The 24,914-nt window shown below is 38.2% G+C and overlaps 2 protein-coding genes across 2 annotated transcripts in view; one reads left to right on the top strand and one right to left on the bottom strand.

Annotated features, from left to right (window-relative positions):
• Positions 1-8,834: 8,834 nt before the first annotated feature.
• LOC126689883 (uncharacterized) lies at positions 8,835-9,518 on the bottom strand. Its single transcript, XM_050385049.1, has one exon. It carries the CDS (start codon positions 9,516-9,518, stop codon positions 8,835-8,837), a length of 684 nt encoding a protein of 227 aa, XP_050241006.1.
• Positions 9,519-17,034: 7,516 nt separating this feature from the next.
• The window catches only part of LOC126732919 (uncharacterized), a 66,790-nt gene continuing 58,910 nt past the window's right edge, over positions 17,035-24,914 (top strand). Inside the window, exon 1 of the mRNA XM_050435987.1 lies at positions 17,035-17,204. Within this exon, the coding sequence (XP_050291944.1) occupies positions 17,096-17,204 (109 nt within the window). The 5' untranslated portion in view covers positions 17,035-17,095. The remainder of the gene's footprint in view (positions 17,205-24,914) is intronic.

Genomic DNA, 24,914 nt, shown 5'->3' with positions numbered 1-24,914 from the left:
TTAAGTGTGTGGAAATGAGTTGAAGATAATTTCACTGAGATAGTTGGAATTGGATCATGGATGTTGCCGGTTGTGATGTTTCAGGAGAAAAGGGAAAAAAAAATACATTGCCAAACCGTTTTCATCATTTTTTTTGGATTGTAAAACAATAAAAAACCAATTTAAAGAGTAAATTCTCAAAAAAGTTTTCATTAATTTTTTGAACAAACTTAAAAAAATATATATTAACAATAGTCTCCATGAAACACCCTAAATCTTAAAAGCTGAGAACGTGAGTGGTAAAACTTAAAAGCCGAATGAATATTTTACGTTCCCCAACAAATCAAGCACCACGCTGAAAAGCATCAATGTCTACATAGTGCTTGCACCACTAGACTCCCTTTTAAAATTAGAAAGTGTAGAATGTTTCTGTCGAACAATTGATTGAATTATTGGTCAATAATGCAATCACTTTATCTCTTACTACTTTTGATACATCCCTTACCTTTAATCATAAGCTCATAAGATTTGTGTGCCATGTTTTTTGTCTTGGGCTTAAGTCTTTAACCATGTCAACCAAACCAGAACAATATTTTATGCAATGAACATGATTTCCACCGTTGGGAAAGCACGTAGCTGAGGTTCCATATTTTCTTTCATTTGCAAGCAACTCTTGTTGACAAAGAAATAGGGAGTGGAAAGTTAAGCAGATGATCATTAGAAAATTGCCAGGAATATTTCTGATCGTCTTTTTGGGCAAGTGGCCACTAGTAAATTGGCAATTAACAAGTGGTCCAATTCAAACCTCAAAAATAATACTTACACAAAAGTTATATATAGTGTGTTAACTTTAAAATAAAAGCGTTGATGATGCTCAAATCATCAGCCAAGGATGATCGTCCAGATTGATGTCGTCCTCAACCAACCCAATCTCCAAGAACGAATGAAGGGAAGAATGGCTGTAAGTCGCTAGCGTGGTGCCTACCAAAAAGCCTTCGATGCCAAAGTCAGAAAGATTGACAAAAGAGAAGCTGTGTAAATAATATGCAAGAGTTTTAGAATTACCTCCTCCCCTTTTGGAGTTATGTATTTATATGCATGCACTCGCAGGTGGTTTCTTCTAGCCGTTGGTGGAGCTTTGATGGAGACTTTCTTCTTCCCTGGTAACGCCCTTGCGGGGTGTTAATGATGAGCTGTCCCTCCTAACGATCTGGAAGCTGATTAATGTTTTATAACGGTTCATTGAGGAGTGGAGGTGGATTCACTCGTCCTTGATCGACGGCCATTGCTTCCAGGACAAGCTTGGATAGGTCGTCCGTCCCTAGTCGTAAACGGATGGACGTTGATGATATGATTGAGCCTATCAGCTGCCCCCCTATTCTGAGGTCGTCCATAACTTGGACGGTCGTAGGAATATGAAAGGGTTTATTGGTTTATTTAAGTGTATATATATATATATATATATATATATTTTTTTTTTTTTTTGTGGTTATGGCGTTTGGGGTTCTGCTCCGCATTGATTGCTTAATGGCGGCTGTGACTCACTTCGCGGCCACGTGGTTGATTTTCATTGGCTGGGGGGTCTCGTTTCTGGTGAAAACCCTTTCAGTTTTCCCGCACTTTCCAAGGCAGAACCTTTTGATTTTTGGCCTTTCCTTTTCTCATTTCCCCATCTTCTGTGCGATTGGTTTCTCTGACTCCCTTAGTTGCGTATTTTGCTCTTAGTCTTCTCAGTTTCCTCCCTAATTTCCAGGTACGCCCCTCATTTACGCTTTCTTTCCTTTCTGAATTTTGCTTGTATCTGTGTCTTTTAAGTTCTTTCTTCTTTCTGTGCTTTCCTTTCTTCTTTTCGAGTAGTGTTGTTTCTCTTTAATGGTGGATAACTCCGAAGTTAGGCGTACCTCTCCTTCCGTAGCATTTCTCTTTGCTCGTTTAGGAGCCTTAGTGGAGTTTTCCGGTGACCCATTGGGTACGCTTTCGCCTAGCGATTCATACCCACAAGTTGAGGAGTTTGTTTTTAGGGATAGTGGCTTAGGTTTGGCGTTGGGTGTTTTATACCCTTTACTGTACAAATCTCAGGTTTGGTTTTGGTCTATTTGAGGGATCCTAAGGGGGAAAATATGGGGTCTGAGGAAGGATCAGGTGACTTAGAGAGGGGCTTGTCCTCTAATGTAGGTGAGGAAGGGGCCGGGGTAGATACAGCGACCTCCATGCCTTCTCGCGCCCCTTTGTCCTCCCATTCTCCCGCTCCGGCCATTGTCCGTCCTTTCCATGCCTTCAAAGAAAAATGTTCCTTGAAAATAGAGGTCTTTAGCAAATTTAAAGATAGGTTCCAGTTTCCTGAGGGGACCAGAGCTCGTCTTCCCAGAAAGGATGAAAAGGCTTGCGCCTTTGCTCACGGGGAAGTTTGCTTTAATGAGGCTGCTTTTTCATGCGGCCTTAGATTTCTCGTCCATCCGTTCATCATGGAGCTTCTTCATCATTTAAACCTTGCACCAGGGCAACTTATGCCCAATTCTTGGAGAATAGTTGTTAGTTGTATGGTGATTTGGACGACCATCGCCGACGGAGACATGATCACGATCAATGAGTTCGTCCATCTGTACCGTCTGAAAGAGTCCAAGGAATTTGGATATTATGAGTTTGTACCCTGGAATAGGAAGTCGCGCCAAATTGTTGATCTTCCATCGTCCTTTCGCTACTAGAAGTCTAGATACTTCTTGTATCGAGTGACGGTTGGGAAACACTGTCTGATGACTTATGGGGGAACGTTCCTAGGCTGCTGCGCCGGTGGGAGACCCCTTTGATTGGTGCGTTTGCTCCTTATGAGATGCCCCTCACCTTTTTTCTTTTTTTTTTCTTTTTTTTTAATTTCTCCTTTGCTGTTGTATTTGCAGTGAAAGATCGTCCTGAGCTTGAAAGCAAATTCGAAGAGCGGGTTCAGGTGGCGATCAGGTACTCAAGGACGATTGAAGATTTTGGTGACTTGATCGACTTGCACACTTTAGCTCGTCACTGCTTAGGGCTGGAGCCTTCCCTCTACGTCCTTAGTACCCTTGACCGAGAAGAGAAAAAGTGTAAGTTGTCTTTGCGAATGGATTTGTCTTGTTCTCTTTTTCTTCGTCCTTAACTTCTTGTTTTCTTTTTCGTCCTTAACTTCTTGTTTTCTTTTTCTTCGTCCTTAACTTCTTGTTTCCTTTGGCGTAGAGATGACGACCAAGTTTAACAAGGAGATGTACAAGAAAATCAAGGAAAAGAAGAATGAGCCTCTTTCCAACATTGGTCAGAGGAGGCTGAGGATCACAGATAAAGAGAAGGAGAAGGAGAAGGAGAAGGAGAAGGAGGTGGTGGAGAGGGGTTCGTCCACACCTGCCTTGGATCTGGACAAGGGTCTGGCTACCTCTCCTGGCATTTCTGTTGAGGAGGTGGCCCGTCCTTTCAAGAGGCAGAAAGTTGTGAAAATGGGGAAGGAGAAAGTTGGTGCCAGTGTTTGGTCTGATGCCGAGACGGCTATGGACCGTGCTAATGAGCTCCTTACTCCTGGGGAGATGAAAGAAATCATAAGCATACCTTCCCACGAGATGGTGAGCCGTCACGTCCACAAGCTCGTGCAGGTAATCCTCCACGTCTTTGTCCTCTTCTTCGTCCTTAACTGCTCAACCGTTTTTATTGACTTTGGTGGGACCTTTTGTCGTCAGGTGTTGGGGGAGACCATGCATATTACCACACAGTACTTGGCAAATGAGGAGAAGGCCGTCGTGGCCAACTTGAAGGTGGAAGCGCTGGAGGCTGAGGCTTCGGGCTTGCGGAAGGACTTGATCGCAGCCATGGACTCCCTCAACACTTCCAAGGGATAGATTTAAGTCTTGACGGAGCAGCTGGAAACTGAAAAACAGTTAGTGAAGTAGAAGGATGAACTCCTTGCAACAGCTGCCTAGAGGATGAAAGTTGTCGTGGCCAAGGCCGTCATCGCTTTCTAGACCACGGACGAATATAACACCATCTTGTTCCAGTGGTACTTCAAGGGATTCGAGCCGCTTCGGAGATATTTGATCAAGCATGGACCTGGCACGGACCTCGAAGACTTAGATTTTGATGCCGTTGACAAGGAGATTGAAGAGGACAAAGTAGCTCAGACAGCAGCGTCCACTGGTGCGGATCCTTCCCAGGTAAACAAGGATGATGATGTTGCCCCTCAAGCTTGATTCTGTCTCTTCTTATCAAAGTTTTTTTTTTTTTTTTTTTTTTTTTTTTTTTTTTTTTTTTTTTGTTTGTTGTTGTTGTTGTTGTTGTATGTATTAAGTTTTATGGACAGCTAGTGTTTGGATGCCCCATTTGTTTTTTGGGGCCCCCTTTTGCCTTTGAACAATTTAGCTTTATATAATATGTCTACTTAACAGTTTGATTTTATATAAATGTCTATTTATTTACCTTTGCCCTTTATGATTGCATGTGTTGCATCAAGATCTTCTTTTGGATGTTCTTCTCTCTCCATCAGGGACTTAGAAAAAGTTTGTTGGCATACTGAATTTATCCTCGTCCTCTTGTGTATCTTAGGGGATTTTGTCCCGTGCACTTTTGGGGGTTTTGCCTCTTTGTTTAGGACGATGCCTATCCCTTCGTGTAACCTTATCGTCTTTTTTTTTTTTTTTTTTTGGACGACGTTCATCCATATTATCGTCTCTTTTACTTTGGACGATATGTATCCCTTCTTAGGAACCTTATTGTCTTTCTTTACTTAGGACGATGTACATCCACTTAAGGAATCTTATCGTCTTTCTTTGTTTAGGACGATGTACATCCATTTAAGGAATCTTATCGTCTTTCTTTGTTTCGGTCGATGTACATCCATTTAAGGAATCTTATCGTCTTTCTTTGTTTGGGACGACGTATATCCATTTAAGGAATCTTATCGTTTTTCTTTGTTTAGGACGACCGTTTGGATCTTTTTGGGGAGGGAAAAATTGTAGCGCATGGCTTGCTGAATAACACTTATGAAATGCTGAATAATACTTAATGGATTCTGAATAATCACTTACATAAGACAGGAAGTATTAAATTGGTTTTTACAATCAGGCCATGGTTCCTTTTCGTAATACCTCTTTAGATGTTCGACATTCCATGGATGTGGTAGTCTCTTTCCCTCTGAGTCTCCTAGATGGTAACTTCCCTGACGTGAATAGTGTACGACTCTGTAGGGCCCTTCCTAGGTCGGGCCAAGTTTGCCTTGTGCTGGGTCTTTTGTCGCGGGAGTGACTTTTCTAAGGACGAGATCTTCGATGTTGAATCTTTTTAGCTTCACTCTCCGATTGTAATACTCGGCTATCTTCTGCTGGTATTTAGCCATTCTTTGGAATGCCTGGTCTCTAACCTCGTCCAAACAGTCCAGGTTCTACTTCAGTTGGTCGTCGTTGATTTGCTCGTTAAAGAATTCTCTCCTAAGGCTAGTGAGCCCTACTTCGACCGGGATGACTGCTTCTGTACCGTACGTCAAACTGAATGGTGTTTCTCCTGTTGGTGTCCGCGCTGTCGTCCTGTATGCCCACAAGACACTTGGTAACTCTTCAGGCCATGTTCCCTTTGCCCCCACTAACCGAGACTTGATAATCTTGAGTAAGGTTCGGTTTGTTACTTATGTCTGTCCATTGGCCTGAGGGTGGCCCGGCAATGAGTACTTGTTTTTGATGCCCAAGCCCGAGCAAAATTATCTAAATTTCTGGTTGTCGACCTGACAACCATTATCTGATATGATCATCTTGGGTATCCCGAACCTGTAAACAATATTTTTCCATAAAAATTTTGTACCTTTGCTTTGGTGATTGTTGCCAGGGCTTCAGCTTCCACCCATTTTGTGAAGTAGTTAATCGCGACGAGCAGGAACTTCATTTGTCTCTTTCCCTGGGGTAAGGGACCCATGATGTCGATCCCCCACTGTGCGAATGGCCAAGGCGAGGAAATTGTGGTCATCTTTTCTCTAGGGACTCGTTGAACATTTCCGTACCTTTGGCAACTATCACACTTCTTCACGAAATCGGCTGCGTCTTGTTGCATTGTCGGCCAAAAGTAGCCTGTTCTCATGATCTTCCTGACGAGGGACTTTGCTCCCTTGTGGTCTCCGTAGATTCCCCTGTGCACTTCTTCCAGGACGAATTTAGCCTCTTCCTCTTCTATACATCTCAAATATGGTTGGGAGTAACCCCTTTTGTAGAGTTCATCATTAAGTATCGTAAATCTGGCGACGCGTTTCTAGATCTTCTTGGCTTCTTTTGGATTTGGCGGAAGTCGTCCTTCTCGAAGGAAAGACAGAATCGGGCTCGTCCATCCAAGGTTGGTGTGCACCGAGAGAGTTTGAAGTTCCTAGATGCTAGGGGAGTTTTGTTCTTCCAGCCTCCAATCAAGCATTTTATCTTGGTTGTTCGTTGAGGCGCTTCGTGCTACCTCATCAGCTTCAACGTTCTGATCCCTGGGGATCTTAACGAACTCTACGTGATTAAAGGAACTTACCAGCTGGTTCGTCAGTTTGAGATACTTCTGCATCCTTGTCTCTTTTGCTTCGAATTCCCCTTTCACTTGCCCTATGACGAGCTGCGAGTCGCTCTTGAGCATAACATTTTCACCTCCGAGTGCCTGAGCTATTCTCAGTCCTGCCAGCAAGGCCTCATATTCTGCCTCGTTATTGGTTACAGGGAATTTGAGCTGGTCCCCGTACTTGAGAACGTCTTTTTCAGGGGAAGTAATAACGATGCCTGCTCCGCCTCCTTTCTGAGTGGACGACCCATCAGTATTTACCATCCAGAGATTTTCTATGTTCTCGGGGGTGGTGAATTCTGTTATGAAATCGGCCAACGCCTGAGCTTTTATGGCTGTCCGTGGTCGGTATTTTATGTCAAACTGGCTAAGCTCGATAGCCCACTATACCATTCGTCCTGCCGCTTCGGGTCTGTTCATTACCTTTTTGATTGGTTGGTGCGTCATTACAATGATGGGGTTGGCTTGAAAGTATGGACGAAGTTTTCTAGAAGCCACAATCAGGGCAAAGATGATCTTTTCTATGCGAGGATACCGCGCCTCGGCACCCTGGAAAGCCTGGCTTACGTAGTATACAGGAAGTTGCAACTTGTCTTCTTCTATGATCAATGATGCGTTGACGGCCGTAACAGATACAGCTAAATACAGGAATAAGTCTTCGCCCTCTTTTGACGGACTTAAGAGCGGAGGGTTGCTAAGATAGCGCTTCAACTCTTGGAACGCCGTTTCGCATTCCTCCGTCCAGGAAAACACGTTCTTCAAAGTCTTGAAGAATGGAAGGCATTTGTCTGTGGCCTTCGAGACGAACCTGTTAAGGGCTGCTATTCTTCCTGTGAGGGATTGCACTTTTTTTACCGTCCTGGGTGAAGACATTTCAAGGATGGCCTTGACCTTTTTGGGGTTTGCTTCGATCCCTCTCTGTGAAACCATAAACCCGAGGAATTTTCCTGAGGAAACCCCAAAAGCACACTTGGACGGATTCAGCTTCATGCTGTACTGCCTAAGCATATTGAATGTCTCCCTGAGGTTGTCCAGATGATCCTCTTCCTCTTTGCTCTTGATGAGCATATCGTCAACGTACACCTCCATGTTTCTCCCGATTTTTTTCTTGAACATCTGGTTCACCAACCTTTAATAGGTGGCACCTGCGTTCTTGAGTCCAAAAGGCATGACCCGGTAACAATAGAGCCCCTGGCTGGTGATAAAAGCAGTCTTTTCTTGGTCTTCTTCAGCCATTTGTATCTGGTTGTATCCGGAGAACGCGTCCATAAACGTGAGAAGTTTGTGTCCTGTAGTGGAGTCCACCAATTGGTCGATTCTGAGTAGTGGGAAACTGTCTTTTGGGCAGGCTTGATTTAGATCTGTAAAGTCGACACATATTCTCCACTTCCCGTTTACTTTCTTGACCACGACAACGTTGGCCAACCACTCGGGGTAGTGGACTTTCCAAATAAATTTTGCTGCAAGTAACTTATTTACTTCGTCCATCACTGTCTTGTTTCGCTCGGGGGCAAAGACTCTCCTTTTCTGCTAGACGGGCTTCTTTCCCGGGTTAACATTCAGGTGATGTTGGATAAGGCTTATTGGGATTCCCGGCATATCCTCATGGCTCCAAGCGAATATATCGAGGTTACTTTTCAGAAAGCTAACGATCCCTTCCTTCGTCCTGGGACTCAGATTCGTCCCTATTTGGGTCGTCCTTGCTGGACTCCCTTCAACCAGCTCTATCGTTTCTAGCTTCTCCACAATCTCTGGTGTTTTTTCTTCGATTGCCACGTATGATTCTCTTTTGAGGCCAGGACGGCCTGGTAGCACTCTCTTGCCAGCACCTGGTCTCCTTTAATTTCTCTGATCCCCTGTTCTGTCGGAAACTTCACTTTTAAGCAGTATGTGGAAATAGCAGCCTTCCAGCGATTGAGCATTGGTCATCCTATGATCATGTTGTAGGACGAGGGTGAGTCCACTACCAAGAAATTGTGCTGGTTGGTTACCTGGAGGGAGTATGACCCGGCTGTCACTATCAGCGTCACTATTCCCCTGGGGTATACCTTGTCTCCACTAAAACTGACGAGGGGGGGTGCAAAAGGACGGAGCCTTTTTGGGTCTAGTTTTAGTTGCCGGAAAGCGGGAAGATAGATTATATCGGCTGAGCTCCCACTGTCGACCAGGACTCTTCGCGTATTGAACCCCTCGATCATGATCGTAATGACGAGTGGGTCATCGTGAGGTTGCTTTACACCTCTGGCGTCTTCTTCTGAGAAGTACATGTCTCGGTTGGTTCGTCTTTGCTTCAAGGGAGGTATACTGTGAACATTGTTTACCTGCTTTTAGTATGACTTCCTGAGGGATTTGAATGATCCCCCCATGGTTGGTCCCCTAGCGATGGTCTTTATCTCCCCCAATGCGTTTTGTGGACGAGGTAGGGGGCGGTCTTCGTCTTTCCTAGAACCGCCTTGCTGGCTTTTCTGGTCGTACCTGCCAGAATCTCCCTTTTTTACATACTGTTGTAGTTTCCCATTACAAATGAGCTCTTCAATTTGCTCCTTCATATCCCTGCAATCCTCTGTGTAATGCCCATGGTCTTTGTGAAAACGGCAGTATTTCCTCTTATCGCGCAAACTAGGCGCTGAATGGAGTGGTCTTGGCCACTTGAGAGACGGTTCGTCCTTTATCTCCGTTAGAATCTGGTCAATGGGCATCACCAACGGTGTGAATTTCGTTGGATGAGGGTTCTTGTCCTCCCTTCGCCTATTACCTTCGTCATTCCGTCGATCAACCCGGTCTCTTTTTTGTCCTTGTCGATCGTCCTCCTTTTCCTTCTTCTTTTCCTTACTCTTTTCTGCTCTGTCAATGACTGCTAGAGCTTCTTCCGCGTTCATATACTTTTGTGCTTTCAACAATGCCTTGGCCATTGTCTTGGGGGGGTTCTTTGCCAAGGATGCCACGAAATCTCTGGATTTCAACCCTGCTTTGAAGGTCATGAGATGTACCTTGTCATCCGCCTCGTCCATTTCCAGCATTCCTCGGGTGAAACGTGTCACATAAGACCTCAATAGTTCCTTCTCCCCTTGTTTGATGGTGAGCAGGTGGTCGGCAGTCCTTTTTGGACACTACCCGCCTATGAAATGACGAACAAAGGAACTGTTCAACTGTTTGAAGTTATCAATGGACGATGTTGGCAACTTGTTGAACCACTCCCTAGCCGCCCCTTTGAGAGTAGTTGGGAAGGAGCGACACAAAATCTCATCAGGTGGCTATTGAAGGCCTAGGGTCGTCTTGAAGGTATTCAGGTGATCCAGGGGATCTTTCAGCCCGTTGAAGGGTTCTAACTGTGGTAGACGAAACTTGGAGGGTACTGGACACTCCTGGACGGCTATGGTGAAAGGTGAGTTCGTCTTCTTGACTATCCTCTCCAAGCTTTGGTCCGTCTTCCCTTTGATGACGTTTCTCAATTCGTCCATCTCTTTCCTCATCTCTCTTTGGAGATCCGAGCTCGCCTCTTCTGGAGTGCCATTTCGTCTTCTGTTGCTGTCTTTGCTGTCACCCCTGTCTGCACGATTACCTTCCTGTAGCAACCGTTGCCTCATCTCTTGGTTTTGCCTGGTGAGTTCTTCCACAATGGCCGTGAGTGACTAGATTTGTAGGGCCAATGCAGCGGGATCTAGGTTAGTACTGGATTCCATCTAGACTTACGAGTTAACTGGGACAGATCACGTGTTGAATGGAAATCGTTCCCCACAGACGGTGCTAAACTGATGATGCTCAGATCGTCAGCCAAGGATAATCGTCCAGATTGATGTCGTCCTCATCCAACCCGATCTCCAAGAACGAATGAAGGGAAGAATGGATGTAAGTCGCCGACGTGGTGCCTGCCAAAAAGCCTCCGATGCCAAAGTCAGAAAGATTGACAATAGAGAAGCTGTATAAATAATATGCTAGAGTTTTAGAATTACCTCCTCCCTTTTTGGAGTTATGTATTTATATGCATGCACTCGCTGGTGGTTTCTTCTAGCCGTTGGTGGAGCCTTAATGGAGACTTTATTCTTCCCTGGTAACGCCCCTACGGGTTGTTAATGATGAGCTGTCCCTCCCAACGATCTGGAAGCTGATTAATGTTTTATAAATGTTCATTGAGGAGTGGAGGTGGATTCACTCGTCCTTGATCGATGGCCATTGCTTCCAGGACGAGCTTGGATAGGTCGTCCGTCCCTAGTCATGAACGGATGGACGTTGATGATATGATCGAGCCTATCAAGCGTAATAATAAGGAAAATTATTTTTTTATAATATTAATGTAACATTAATAATATTCATCACTACATTAATTTATAAATTTTTTGTAATAAAATTGGTAGTATTTTTTTGGAATAAAAATCTTTTGTTCTATTTTTTATGTTCTATTTTGTACTTTATCAACTACAATTGTCATGTGCTTTTTTATTTATTTTCAAAATTGACTTGTAGAATATACTTATAGAAAATATATACAATTTTATTGACAAATAATAATTGAATGAATGATATAACATAATTTTTACATATGTTAGGAGCATCTCACCAAACAACTATGCATAATCTACTATCATGTGTTAAGCATAAAGCTCAAATGGTGATGAAACACAACGGCATCGTTTATGACAAGCGTGTATGTGTTAGTTAATAAAGACACGTGTGGGAAGTTTAGTTTAAAACTCACGTGTAGTCACTTAAGTTACACGACACCGTATTGGACTAAAGGCTATTGTTAAGACTGTCTACACAGACCATAATGAAAAATAAAGGAAAAAAGATAACAAATTAAAATACTACCAAATTGCATCAACTTAAAGTAGTATTCAACACAAAAAATTCATCAACCTAGAATAGAGATGCAATCAAAAATTTAAAATCTACCAAAATCCAAAAGAAATTAATATATATTAGCCTCTGAGCACGCGCGTCAGAGGCTTTTCTATTTTTTTTTTTGTAAAGATTAATAATTTGCATTTATTATAATTTAGGATTTCTACTTTTTCCAATCATAAAAAAAAAATACGTGGGGTGAGTTTTGTAGATTAAAAGAGTTTTAAAATTAACAAAAGAGTGATCCTATTTTGTAGGGAGTTAGTGAGTAGAAGTAGGAATTTAAATCAACATAAAAGTATGAGTTTATTAGAAGCATGAAGGCATTTTAACGTAGAAGTAGAAATTTATTATTTTGTCAATTTACTATTTTAACCCAATTTTTAAGTTTTAGGTAGGGGTATTTTTGACAGTAAAAAAAACAATAACTAACTTTCTTTTGTCAATTTACTATTTTAATCACATTTTTAAGTTGTTGGTTAATTAATTTAGGGGTATTTTTGACAGGAAAAAAAGCAATAATAATATATACAGAGAGAGAGAGAGAGAGAGAGAGAGAGAGAGAGAGAGTATTCACTTTTTGTATGGGCAAAATATGGATTGAATGAAAGAGAGAATAAAAAAATTTATAAAAAAAAATAAAATGGGAGAAGAAGAGTCAAAATAAAAGGAAGATGAAAAGATGGAGGAATTGTAATGCTAAGATAAAGAGTAGTGGGAGATAAGAAGGTAAAAGTGAGGAGGAAGTGTTGGAGAAAGTGTAATTGTAAAGTGAAAAATAGTTAAAAATGAGAGAGAAAATGCTAGAAATAAAAGGATGATGTGGCTGCTAATGTGGCTCCACTCAATTGGAGTCCAGCAACAATAAATACTACACTGTAACTTTTAGATATACAAGAGCAACCACATTTTTGGCTTTTGAAAAGCTTTTTTCACATATTATTTTTGAAAGTTTTTATTTTCTATGGAAATTTGAGAACCTAAGTCAGGGTTAGGGTTGAATCCCTAATATTGTAAGTTGTTCAGAATCAAAGCATATTTTTAATGTTGAAATTATCGAAATCAATTGTTCTTTTTTTATATTTGTTTTGTAAGATTGATGTTTAATTTACAATTCTTTCATAAATCTATTTTTGAATCTTCTTGTTGTTATAATAGGGTTTTATAGTCTCTCTAGCAAACCACGTTAATTTTGTTAGATATTACCTTTGTCATTGTATTGCCTTTAGGGTATGCGATGTTCTTGGGTTTTCTGAACAAAGTTATTATTGTCTAAACTAAATTTTTGGAACAATTGATTGATAGAATCAACCAAGAGTTTTACTAACTACGCTTATTTCTGAATCTTCTAATTGGGTAGTTTATGTGTTTACTTACCCAATTGTGTGCTAAAATTGGTAGTAGATGCTTAATGTTATTGGTGGACAAATCTCGACACCCTAGTGATTTTATTTATTGAATTTTATCAAACTTCTTTTGTGCTAGTTTCAATTATATTTGTCCATATATAATTGGTGCTTTCGACGTGTTCTTATTTTCCTTTTCTCGGTGGAAGGACAACTTTAACTACACTACAATTTCCGTTACAAAATTAGATGACATCACTATGAAATGCAATAAATTAATTACGCTAATCATGTAAATTTTACATAAGGAAACTGAATATTATTATAAGTCTTCAATGCAAAGATACTTTAACAGAAAAATATTTTTTTATTCAAATTTTTTTCATAAAACATAATTTATTTATTTTTATCACACCACACCCTAATAGTATCAAGATTCATATCATTTTCATATCACACAATTCATTTTGGTTGGTGGGTTGCAAGGATGATTAAAGTTTTCCACATGTTTCACTTACGATTAATTTTTTCTAATTAATCATGTTGAGCATCAACTCATGCTGAGATTGGAGGATGATGTACAGGATTAGGTCCTCTTAGTGACTCCCAGTTAATTCTTGCTCAATGATTCTTTAGAGGATCAATCAATGAAGAGACTAGAGGATTATGTATAGGATTAGGTCATCCTAGTGTCTGCTTGTTAATTCTTGCTTGATGATTTTGTAGAGGATCAATCAATGAAAAGACTAGAGGATTATGTATAGGATCGGATCCTCCTTGTGTCCACTTGTTAATTCTTGCTAGATGTTTTTGTAGAGAATTAATCAATGAAGAGATTGGAGGATTATGTATAAGATTGAGTCCTCCTTGTGCTTGCTTTTTAATTCTTGCTTGATTATTTTGTAGAGAATTAATCAATGAAGAGATTGGAGGATGATGTATAGGATTGGGTCCTTTTGGTGATTCTTTGTTAATTCTTGCTCAATGATTCTGTAGAGGATTGGTCAATGAGGAGATTGGAGGATTTTGAATAGGATCGGGTCCTCTTGGTCTCTGCTTGTTAATTCTTGCTCGATAATTATGTAAAGGATCGGCCAATGAGGAGATTGGAGGATTATGTATAGGATCAGGTCCTTATGGTATTTGCTTGTTAATTCTTGCTCGATGATTTTGTAAAGGATCTGTCAATATAGAGATTGGAGGATTATGTATTAGGTCCTTCTGGTGTCTTCTTGTTAATTCTTACTCGATGATTCTATAGAGGATCGGTCAATGAAGAGATTGGAGGATGATGCATAGGATTGGGTTCTCTTGATGCATAGGATGATGCATAGAAGGTTTTTTTTTTTTTTTTTTTTAGGCCGAAAGACACAACCATTGTTTTAAACGGTGTCTTTGCTCCTAACAAATGACATTGGTTCGGATCTAAAACAACATATCATTTAAGGATTTAAAAACGTTTGGTATGCCACATATAATAACGGGAGTGAATCATAGATTATTCTTCCTCCATTATCTATACTCTATACTACTATTTAAGGGGCTACACCTGTTTGAACCGAATTTTTTTTTTGTTCCAAAATACTCACACATTCCTATGTTTAAGTAGAGACAAACTAAAGGATAATTTTGTAAAACTATTTTTTTTGGTTCCAAAATACCCACACATTCCTATGTTTAAGTAGAAACAAAACTAAAGGATAATTTGGTAAAACTATGTCTATTAACTCTTGCATAAATATTGCCTACAAAATAGGACTATTTTCTGTTTAGGTATTTGAAATGCTCCAACTTCCCATGTTCCTTCCGTCAATAAACTCACGTTTGCAATTTTTTTTTTTTTTTTTAAAAATTTTTTAAGGCTTAACCGTTTTAACATTAATAAAAAAAATCCTTTTTTTTTTAATTTGCAATTTCTAACTCTAATCTCACGTTACTTTTAAATTTTTTATTAAAAAAAAAAAAAAAAAACCTGCTCCCAGTTAATTGTTTATGTTCACGTTCATTCTCCTCCCTCACCCTCAAAAATAGGCCCTACAACTATCCAATCCTCAAGTCCTTTTTTTTTTTTTTTTTTTTAATTTATAATTTTATATATACCAAGAGCAACCACCATTTTTGCATTTTGGTAACAGGTGACAGCCACTCAAACCAAGATTCAAAAGGTATTTACTCAACACTCAAAGAGATTGCCCGCTGCGTCCACCACCATCACAGCAACATGGACACTTAAAGAAATCTTGAAACGCCGGTCAGTGAGTCCTATCGAGAGGTTTGAAGGTGCAGGTCTCGCCACTGAATCGTGTTCCATTACTCTACAAAAACAACAACAAAAATTTGTGTACCATTATATACTATATATTTGGTAGCTTTTCTTTTTAAATGTTTGGTTGAGGTTCTTCTTACTTTTTTAATACTTCTATTACTTTTGATGTTTTATTTATTTATTTTATTTTTATTTTTATATTATAAATTATTACTTTTGTAAATACTTATTTCCTTTGACTTAAGTTGTTCTTTATGCGTGTACTTTGAACTTACATTTGGTTAAAGTTGTTTTTTAGGCCGTTCATGATGTTGTGAGGTGATTGATGAAATCTTGGGAAATTGCTGTCATTTGAAAATATTTTGCATTTGTCTATGATATAGCACCCTGTACCACATAAGGTGCTCAATATTACCAAGCAAATAATGCACACATAAATCTTTGGCTTTGGCATTATAAAATACATCAGTAACAAATTCAACTGAAAAAAATATATATAATTATCATTCAACAAGTATCCACATTAAAGAAAAAATTAAAAGTCTTCATGGTTTCGGTCCAGTATTGATCAATTTGTTTTGGAAGTTAGAATACAAAGCATGATTTGATAAACTTTTCCAGTCATCAACTAAGCTTCTCAGATTGATTTTTTCAAGTTCGATTTTGTAGAATATAAGTGCACAACATCTCATTGGAATCTACAACAATTGAGTTTTGAGGAGATTTTCTTGCCATTGATCCGTATTTTATATAACTGTAACTGTAATTACCTAATCAAAATTAGTGTTAAAATTTGATGTCTAATTTTCTGGACTATTTACAATTTTATCTTAGCTTCATTTGATCAATGTCTTTGGATGAAGGAGTATAAAGATCAGCGATCTGCAAATCACAACAACCATGTTTCTCTATCAAATTCCTTCCAAGGATATTCTCACCATTTCTTTTAGCTAGGCTTTTTTTAATTGATAGGAAAATTTTGTCTCCATCACATATGATATTAAAGTTCAATATTGTTGCTTACAATATATTTAAAACTAACATCTGAGCATGCACTCACAATTATTATAACGAATGCAAATTATTAACGTTTATCCAAAAAAATATAAGAGTCTCTAAGCATGCACTTACCCAAAAAATAGAAGAGCCTCTGAGCACGCGCGTGAGCGTGTGCTCAGAGGCTAGTATATAGTAATAGATATAGACTTTGTTTTTAAAAGTGATTTTATGATAGGAAAAAAAGTTAATAATAAGTTAATAACAACTAAGTTTTTGTGTTTATCTAAATAAATTAATAAAATCACATAAAAATGACAATAAAGCAATAGAGGAAAAATTGATTGATAAAACATTAAAACCAGAGAAAAGGATAATAAGAAATGGGAAAAAAAAAATGATCTTAATAATTAAGCTTTTGTGTCTATTCAAAAAATTGATATACATTATTTTTTATTTTTTTTGATAAAGCAGTAGAGAAAAATTCAATAAGAAAAATATTTCTATCCAAAAACTTGATAAAGCAAAGAAGGCAAGTTGATAACAACAATGAAATTTAAAGGATGAAAATGACAATTCACAAAAATATTAAAATATGTTACTTGTAATTTTCAAAAGAGACCGAATTTGGTAAGGATGAAGTGTAAAACTCATGTTTTACACCATCCAATAAAAGATTGTCACATTAGTTTTTTACATAAAACTTAATACGTCCTACCACACATAATAACATCTTAATAAATTCATAGTTAAGTTGGATTTTCAAATAGGTATGAGAATTAATTAAGTGTGGTTATGCCTATTCTTTACTATGTAATATGATAATATGTCATGTTGGAATTGGAGGGGTGAAACTTGAGTTTTAAACCGCATCCTTATGGAATAGAATTTAATCATTTTTTAAAAAAACTTTTTATTTTGTAAAGAATAATCGGAAACAAAGTTGAGGACTTGAAATTGAAAACTGGGGTTTGAGAAGAAAAGCCCATGGGCCATGGCCATCCAACCTAGACGGGCTGGATTAAAGTCGGTTAGGCCCAATTAAAGCTGTAGCGCGCATTGCAAAATAGCAGAACTACCCTCTCCACTTCACCGTATTTTCAAACCCCACCACCTTTCCCACTCGAAAACCCAGAAAATGATGGGTTCTGCAAAACCGGTTCGGATCTCCGCCCGCTTTGCCTGCCTTATCTTCCTCGCAATTTCTGCCTGGGCTTCCATTGCCTCCGCCACCGAACCTTCTTTGGGTACCATTTCTTCCATTACATGTTTTATTTCGCAATCTAGGGTTTTATTTTATTTATTATATTGAAATTTGTATTTAGTAATTGAAAGCATTAAGTAGTATAATTGGATTTTCTTTTTCTTTTTCCTTCTCATATGGTTCTGTTTGGTGTCGAAGAAAAGTACTGAGGGAAAAAAATGGCATTCTTATCTTTCTAGGGCAAACAATGACAAAATACCATTTTACAGCCAGTTGATTAGTAACAGATATTTAGGTAAAATTATGTTTGATATTTTTGCTTATTGTTGTAAAATGTTACAATGTTTGTGGTAAGGAAAATTATTTATTATCTTTTTCATTATGCAATGGCATTTGAATCAGTTAATTTGATAGAATTAAGTGTTCCATTTCAGTTTTTTTGTGATGCAAATTTGATTCTTAGATACCAAGTTTGGATGTTATGCCCTCTGTTTGGTTTTCGAAAGGTAGGCTTGAGAAATGAAGTTGTAGCGGAGTGAGAGTTCTGTTAGGTACATTTGGAGGTAGAAATTGGTGTGGCTTTTGAATGGGTAGATGGGTAATGGTTTTTTGCTTTTATCGTTTTGGTTTCACAGTTGTTGGTCAACTAGGTTGCTTTGCTTTTATCGTTTTGGTTCAAGAACCTTGTTGCTCAACTAGTTGGCAAATCCTAGAGATTCCAAAAGAGACATTTAAGGTTCAAATCCCCCCCTCCCTTAATTATCAAATTATCAACCAAAAAAAAAAAGTTTTACCTAACTTTAAGATAAAATGTTAAGTGGTAACTATGACTTCCTTGTTTTCGTTGTTGTTATTTTATTTGTAAACAAAATCTGGAGGTGTGAGGATGATGCTTTGGCTCTTGTTAGTCTTCAGCAGTGTTTCACTTACAGTTTTGTTTGTGGTGGTGTCTATTTGATATTCATTTGCAAAATCTTTGTTTTTGTTCAAATTTGTAATTTTAGTAGCACTCTTCAAGCACCAATATCTCTTTATTTTAATATCCATTCTGATGTCTTTCCTCCTACTTCTTCTTTTTATTCTTCTTCCTTCCTTTGGTTAAAATTGGTTGTCTTTGCTTCTGTATTGTTGCTTGGGTAAGGTTTCCTAACAGTCCAAAAGAATTTACTGGATCCCACATTCTGTTTGAAGTTTGAAACTCATATATGCTTTGCATTCAGTTTGATATTTGACATCTCTTTAAAGTTTGTTTTAATGTGTATTTATGATTTTATCTTATGCATTTCTTTTCAACTCAAATTGGATTGATCAGTTTTGTTGTTGTCATTTATGTCATCTTGTTGGTGGGGTTGAGGCTGTAAATGATTTTTTTGCTCTAACTTCAGCCTGGAGAATTTAAATTAGTTGCTTTGGCATCTATCTCTCATTTTGTATTATGTTAGTATTGTTCTTGTTATTTACAAGACAGATGAAGCTTCTCCCAACTGGTCGAAGGAACTCTCTTGCAATTTTTATGTACCCATCTGTTGTGGGTATCAACCTTGAATCAACTCAGTTTTTCCCTCCTCAATTGTAGCAAAGAGATTCTGTGAATACAATGATTTTTTTTTTTTTTTTCTAAGGTTGGTTTGGGATCTTTTCTTCTCAGTTACTTACCTGGATTGTTGTGCACGCTACTTACGGAGATAGGAATCAGTGAAGACATGTACAATCCTATATGTGAGTTGTATTAAATTATTTTGGTAACTGCCTCGTAAATTCATTATAAAAAAAAGGGTTTAATTACCATTTTGGTCCCTAATGTTTACCTTATGTGTCAAAATAGTTCTTAACATTTCAAATGTGTCAGTTTAGCCCCTAACTTTTTGGTATTGTGTCAAAATAATTTCTGCCGTCAAGTGGTAAATATAAAAAGCAGATGTGGCTAGTGTGCATATTAAAATATTAATTTTTACCATGTGGTCTGCCACATGTCCTTATCTGGTTTTCTTAGGCCTTCTTTTGATGAGCTAGTATTTAGGAACCTACCTCTTTATCGACCTCTTCAACTGTTTTTTTATAGTATATTTACTGAAGTGTTTCACCATTTTACTTTTATGCATAAAGTTCTGGGTTGTCTTCATTGTCATGGCTTTGGCTTTTGTCGTAAAGAGGTGGGTGGGAATGCAATAAATCTTATATATCAAAAAAGAAAATAACCAGGTTAAAGCATGGATACAATCATACAAGTCATGTACATTATCCAGTTGCAGTTGAGAGCTTGGCAAATCCTATGTAGGGTTTATTTTTGTTAGCATCGTTGTAAGTGATTTAGATAATTCTACATGTGGAATATGCTGATTAACTGCTGCACTTTTCCACTCTTACAATGATTTAGATAATTCTACATTTGAAATATGCTGTTTAACTACTAGCACTTTTCCACTTCCCCTTGAAGTTGTTACATGGAAATTCTTTAATGTCTATAAGATTTTGCAGTGTACAATTGTATAATAAAATGTATTCATCTCTTCTCTTAGTTTTTGATTTCCATCTTTCTAATATATTAACCTTTACTTAATTAAAAAGGAAAGTTTTCTTTGGATGTGTATGTAATAATGGTTGCCTAAATTGAATCAAATTCTTAGTTCACTTGAAACCGTAGAAGTACAACACTATTCTTTGTGTTCATTATTTGTTATCGTTGTTTCAGTTATTGTATCCAGCAGTTTCATTCTGTTGTGCACTTAGATTTTGTGTTAAAGCAGGTAGTGGTTGTTGGTTTTCAATGCTTGTTTGCTCACTTGCAATACTTCTCATTTTGCTTTCCTGGATTTGTTCATGCAATTTCTTGATTTCTTTAGCCCTTTCGTCAGCATCACCACTAGGACTCTTAGTAATAGAAAGTGGTGTCAATTCAAGTGGTCCAGTAGAATTAAGACCATAAACAACTTCAAAAGGGCTATGACCAGTAGTTTGGCTAGTGGATTGATTGTAAGCAAACTCAACTTGAGCTAAAAGAAGATTCCACTATCTAATGTTCTTCTACACGAAGCTTCTCAAGAGATTTCCCACACTTTGATTCACAACTTTAGTTTACACATGTATTTGTGGATGGTAAGAAAAGCTGAATTGAAGTATAGTTCCAAACTTCCTCCAAAGAGAACACCAAAAATGACTTACAAACTTTGAATCATGATCTAAAGTGACGGATTTTGGAATACCATGAAACTTGACTCTCTCTGAAATGCAAAGTAGCAATAGAAAATGCATCTGTGGTCTTGTTACAAGGAACAAAATGAGATCTTTGAAAATCTATCCACTAATACCAGAATAGAATCCTTGTTTCTTTGAGTTTGAGGCAAACACAAAACAAAGTCTAAATTGATATCTTCCAATAAAGCCTTGGGAACTGGAAATGGTATGTACAACCCGGTGTTCTGATTGTGGCTCTTAGCAATTTGGCAGGTTCTGCAACTTCTCATGGGAGACATAACATCATAAGTCAACTTGGGCCAATAGAAATTTCTTGCACGAGCAAATATCTTCTCTCTTCCAACGTGTCTAGCACGACTTTTCATGAGTTTCTTGGATAATTACCCTTTGCAAAGAACATTGAGGATTGCATAATTTGTTGTCTTTGAAAAGAAAACCTTCTTGCTTCAAGAAATGATTAACAACACCCTTAGAAAAATATTTTCGCACACTACAAAGTTTAGATCAGCATTATACAACTCCTTGAGAATTTCAAAGCTTAACACTCGCACCACCAAAGTGTTTAGCAAAGAATGTCTTCTACTTAATGCATTAGCCGCTTGATTCAGCTTACCAAACTTGTTTTTGATAGAAAAAGAATAGGATTGAAGAAATTCAGCCTATCTTGCATGTTAGCTATTAAGTTTCTGTTGGCTATTTAAACACTTCAAAGCTTCACGATCAAAATGAAGTAGAAACTCATTTGGAAAGAAATAATGATTCCAATGATCTAAATTACGAATAATGGCATAGAACTCTTTATTGTAAGTAGAATACTTGCATTCATTTAATTTCTCACTAAAGAAAGCAATAGGCTTACCCTCTTGGTTGAAGGCAATACCAATTCCTACACTTGAAGCATCATAATCGACTTCAAACAACTTGTTGAAATTTGGGAGTCCAAGAATTGAAGCTTCTGTCACCTTCTTTTTGGGCTGCTCAAAGCTCTTTTGGGCATTTTCATTCCGCTAAAACCTCCGTCCCTTCAAATATTCAGTAATAGGGGCATTAAGGCTGTTGAAGTTTTTGATAAAACGCTGATAAAAAGAAGCAAGCCCATGAAAACTTTTAACATCATGAAGAGAATTTGGCATGGGCCAACTGAGTATAGCCTCAATTTTACTTGGATCCATCTTGGTTCCATCACCTGAAACAACATAGCCTAAGATGACAAGGCTATCAGTTAGGAAATGACACTTATTCAAATTTGCAAAAAGCTTCTGGTTGCGAATAGTTCGAAACACCTCATGAAGATGCTCCATATGCTCTTGCTAAGACTTGTTGTATACTAAGATGTGATCAAAATATACAACAACAAAATAACTGATGAAAGGCTTAAAGACATGATTTATTAATTGCCTAAAAGTACTAGGAGCATTAGAGAGTCTGAAGGGCATCACCATCCATTCATACATCCCTTTTCTAGTTTCAAAAGCTATTTTCCATTCATCACTTGGTCTCATTCGAATTTGATGATAACTATTATAAAGATCAATCTTAGAGAAAACCTTAGCTCTATGAAGGTGGTCAAGAAGATCATCTAACCATGGAATAGGAAAGCGGTATCGACTGGTGATCTTGTTCACTGCTCTGCTATCAATACACATGCCATGAGCCATTCTTTTTGGGAACAAGGAGGGCTAGAATAGCACAAGGACTCATACTCTCTTAAAGGCCCTTTTGCTTAATTCTTCAACTTGCCTCTATAACCTATCTTGCTCTTTTAGATTCATTTTATAAGTTGGCTTATTAGGCAAAACAGAATCTGGTGCAAGATCAATGCAATGTTTCATATCCCTCTTAGGTGGAAGGTGGAAAGGAATTTCATCTTGAATAACATCACTAAATTCCTCAAGAAAGTGTATCAACAAAAAGAGGGATGTTTATAGGATCTTTCTCTTCTCTTACCACAATAGCAAACCTTTCACCAGATTCTATTAATGCTTTCTCCAACTCTCTAGTCAGTAAATTGTTCCCCTCCTTAAGAGAAGGTTTGGGAACATGAATCATTTTTAAAGGAGCCAAAGTTATTTTAACCCCATCTTTTTTCAAAAGAGTAAGTTTTTGAAACCATCATGACTAGTTTTCCTATCATACTACCATAGTTTACCAAGTAATAAATGACATGCATCCATGAGTACAACATCACAAACTACTGAATCACTATAATTCTTGCCAGTAGAAAACTAAATTAAGCATATCTTATTTACCTTCACTTCATTGCCTTTGCGAAGCCCCTAGAGTTTGTATGGCTAAGGATAATTTTTAGTTTTTTAACTCCAAGTCTCCAACTTCTCCACCATGATTGTTGCAACAACATTCTCACAATTTCCCCCCGTTAATGATAACATCACAAACTTTTCCATGAGAAGGGCATCTGGTATGAAATATATTGGTCCTAAGCCATTCATCTTCTGCATAGGCTACCTTGAGATTTATTTGAATAACAAGTGACTCTCCTTGATCAGCATAAATCACCTCCTCGGAATAAGCATGTTCAAGAACTACTAGTGCTAACTCATCTTCATCCTCTATTTCCACATCTTACTCCACAAGAGAAACTATCTTGCTATTTTGACAATCAGAACAAAAATGCCCTAAGCCTTGACATTTAAAACATCTACAGCATGTACTAGAGGTGTTGGGACCATCAGACCTGATGTAGATTCATTCTTAGGTAGTTGTTTGATAGCGGCTGTTTTGGGTGGTGCAACAGCTTTAGAAGTGGAACCATTCCTTCTGTTAGAAACTTCCTCTCGATTATAAGATCGAAAACTACTGCCACGTCTTTCCTTCAATTGCTTCTCCACTTTCATAGCTAGCTTGCAAACATCATTGTAAGTCCAATAAGGCTGTAGTTGCACCACATCATTGATTTTAGCACATAACCCACCAAGATAGCTTGCTATCATTTGCTCTTTAGGTTCTACAACATCATATCGAATCATAAGATGATCAAACTTTATTGTATACTCCACAAAAACCTCTTTTTGCTTGAAATTATGAAATTTTCAAAAAAGCATCTTGCTTGTAGTGGTTAGGCAAGTATTTTCTCTTGAGCTTTCCTTTCATCTTTTCCCATGTCACAATATGATCTCTTCTTGCACGTTGTCACTACCTCTTGATAAGCTCCCACCAGAACGAAGCATGTTTCCTCAACTTGATAGCAACAATCTTCACCTTGCGATTTTCTAGAACATCTTTGAAATCAAAGATGCTCAACAGTAGTCAGCTAATCAATGAAATCATTGGGTTGCATTTTCCCTTCAAATTCTAGAATGTCCACCTTCATATCATAAACTCGTTGTAAGTTTTTGATATGATGAGGATGGGGTGGAGTGCTCCCACATGAGAAGTAATTAGGGGTGTTCGCGATGTGGTTTTAGGTCATTTTCAGTACTGTACTTTGTGGTGTGGTTTAACCAAAACCATCATTGCACCTCATTTTGGCGGTCACATGTGCAGTACGAAGTGTAAGATGCGGTTTGAACGGTTTAAAGCCAGTATATTTTTCAAATTTTGGGCTTTTCTTGCTCAACCCAAAACTGATTTTTCCCTTTGTTTTGGGTCAAGTTTTAAACTATTGAGCTAGTTTTTCTTTATTTTGTGCCGTCTTTCCTAATCAACACTTGCTAAGGTTATTATTTTTATTTATTTATTTTTTTTGTTGAAAACTAGGGTTATTAAACTATTAATAATATATTTAATATTAAAAAAACAAATAAATTAATATATAGAGAGCGTGCGGTTTATGCGGTTTTCTTATTGTAAAAACGCAAACTGCATTACACCATGCGATGTGGTGCACTATTACTTGCAGTGCAATGCAGTTATGTCATTTTGCGGATTTAATGAACATCCTTCCAAATGACTATGAGCATAGTGAAATGGATTCCCCTTTTTATCATCATTAACATCTCCAGATTCTAAATTATGATGCCTAGGGGTCACATCCTTGAATCTCGTAAAACTCCAAACACTCCTAGAGTTATTGAAGTTGTCTCCTTACGTCATTCATCTCAACATTATTACTGTACGGTCCACGGCTATCAGCCTACACCAAGCTCATGACATGTCTCCTAAATGGGTCCATCTCACGCTGCTTACTAACCGAGCACCTAGCCCACTCCCTGGATGGATCTGGCCTGAGCTCCCAACCCTTATCGAACAACCTTTACGGTGCCGAGGTCAAGGGATAATGTCTTGGGAAAATCTGCTTACCGAGCAATTATTAGTGCCTGGTGCAAGTTCCAAGAAAGTCATGTTAGTCACGAATAGTGGCTCTCACCTAGTCAAGAATATAGCTCAGAGGAACCCATCGACATGGAAAACCACCCTCTCATCATGGCAACCCCTTTAAGGGAAGTCTATAAATAGAGATCGATGGGTAGAGAGTGGGGGGTTGAAAAAATTAGAGAGTCACGAAAGTAGTAAGGAAAAATAGACACCAGGGAGAACGAAATCCTGCTCGGATTTTGCTAGTAAAGGTCACGTTCAGTGAATCACGTTGATCAGAGGA

The sequence above is a fragment of the Quercus robur genome, chromosome 6 (assembly GCF_932294415.1).
Source record: "Quercus robur chromosome 6, dhQueRobu3.1, whole genome shotgun sequence".
NCBI classification, from domain to species: Eukaryota; Viridiplantae; Streptophyta; class Magnoliopsida; order Fagales; family Fagaceae; genus Quercus; species Quercus robur.
The sequence above is the reverse complement of the archived record's forward strand: the minus strand, read 5'-3'. Positions and strand labels throughout refer to the sequence as shown.

Excerpts from the sequence above, each read along its gene's own strand:
- LOC126689883 (XM_050385049.1), bottom strand. The coding sequence starts at position 9,518 with ATGGACGAGGCGGATGACAAGGTACATCTCATGACCTTCAAAGCAGGG.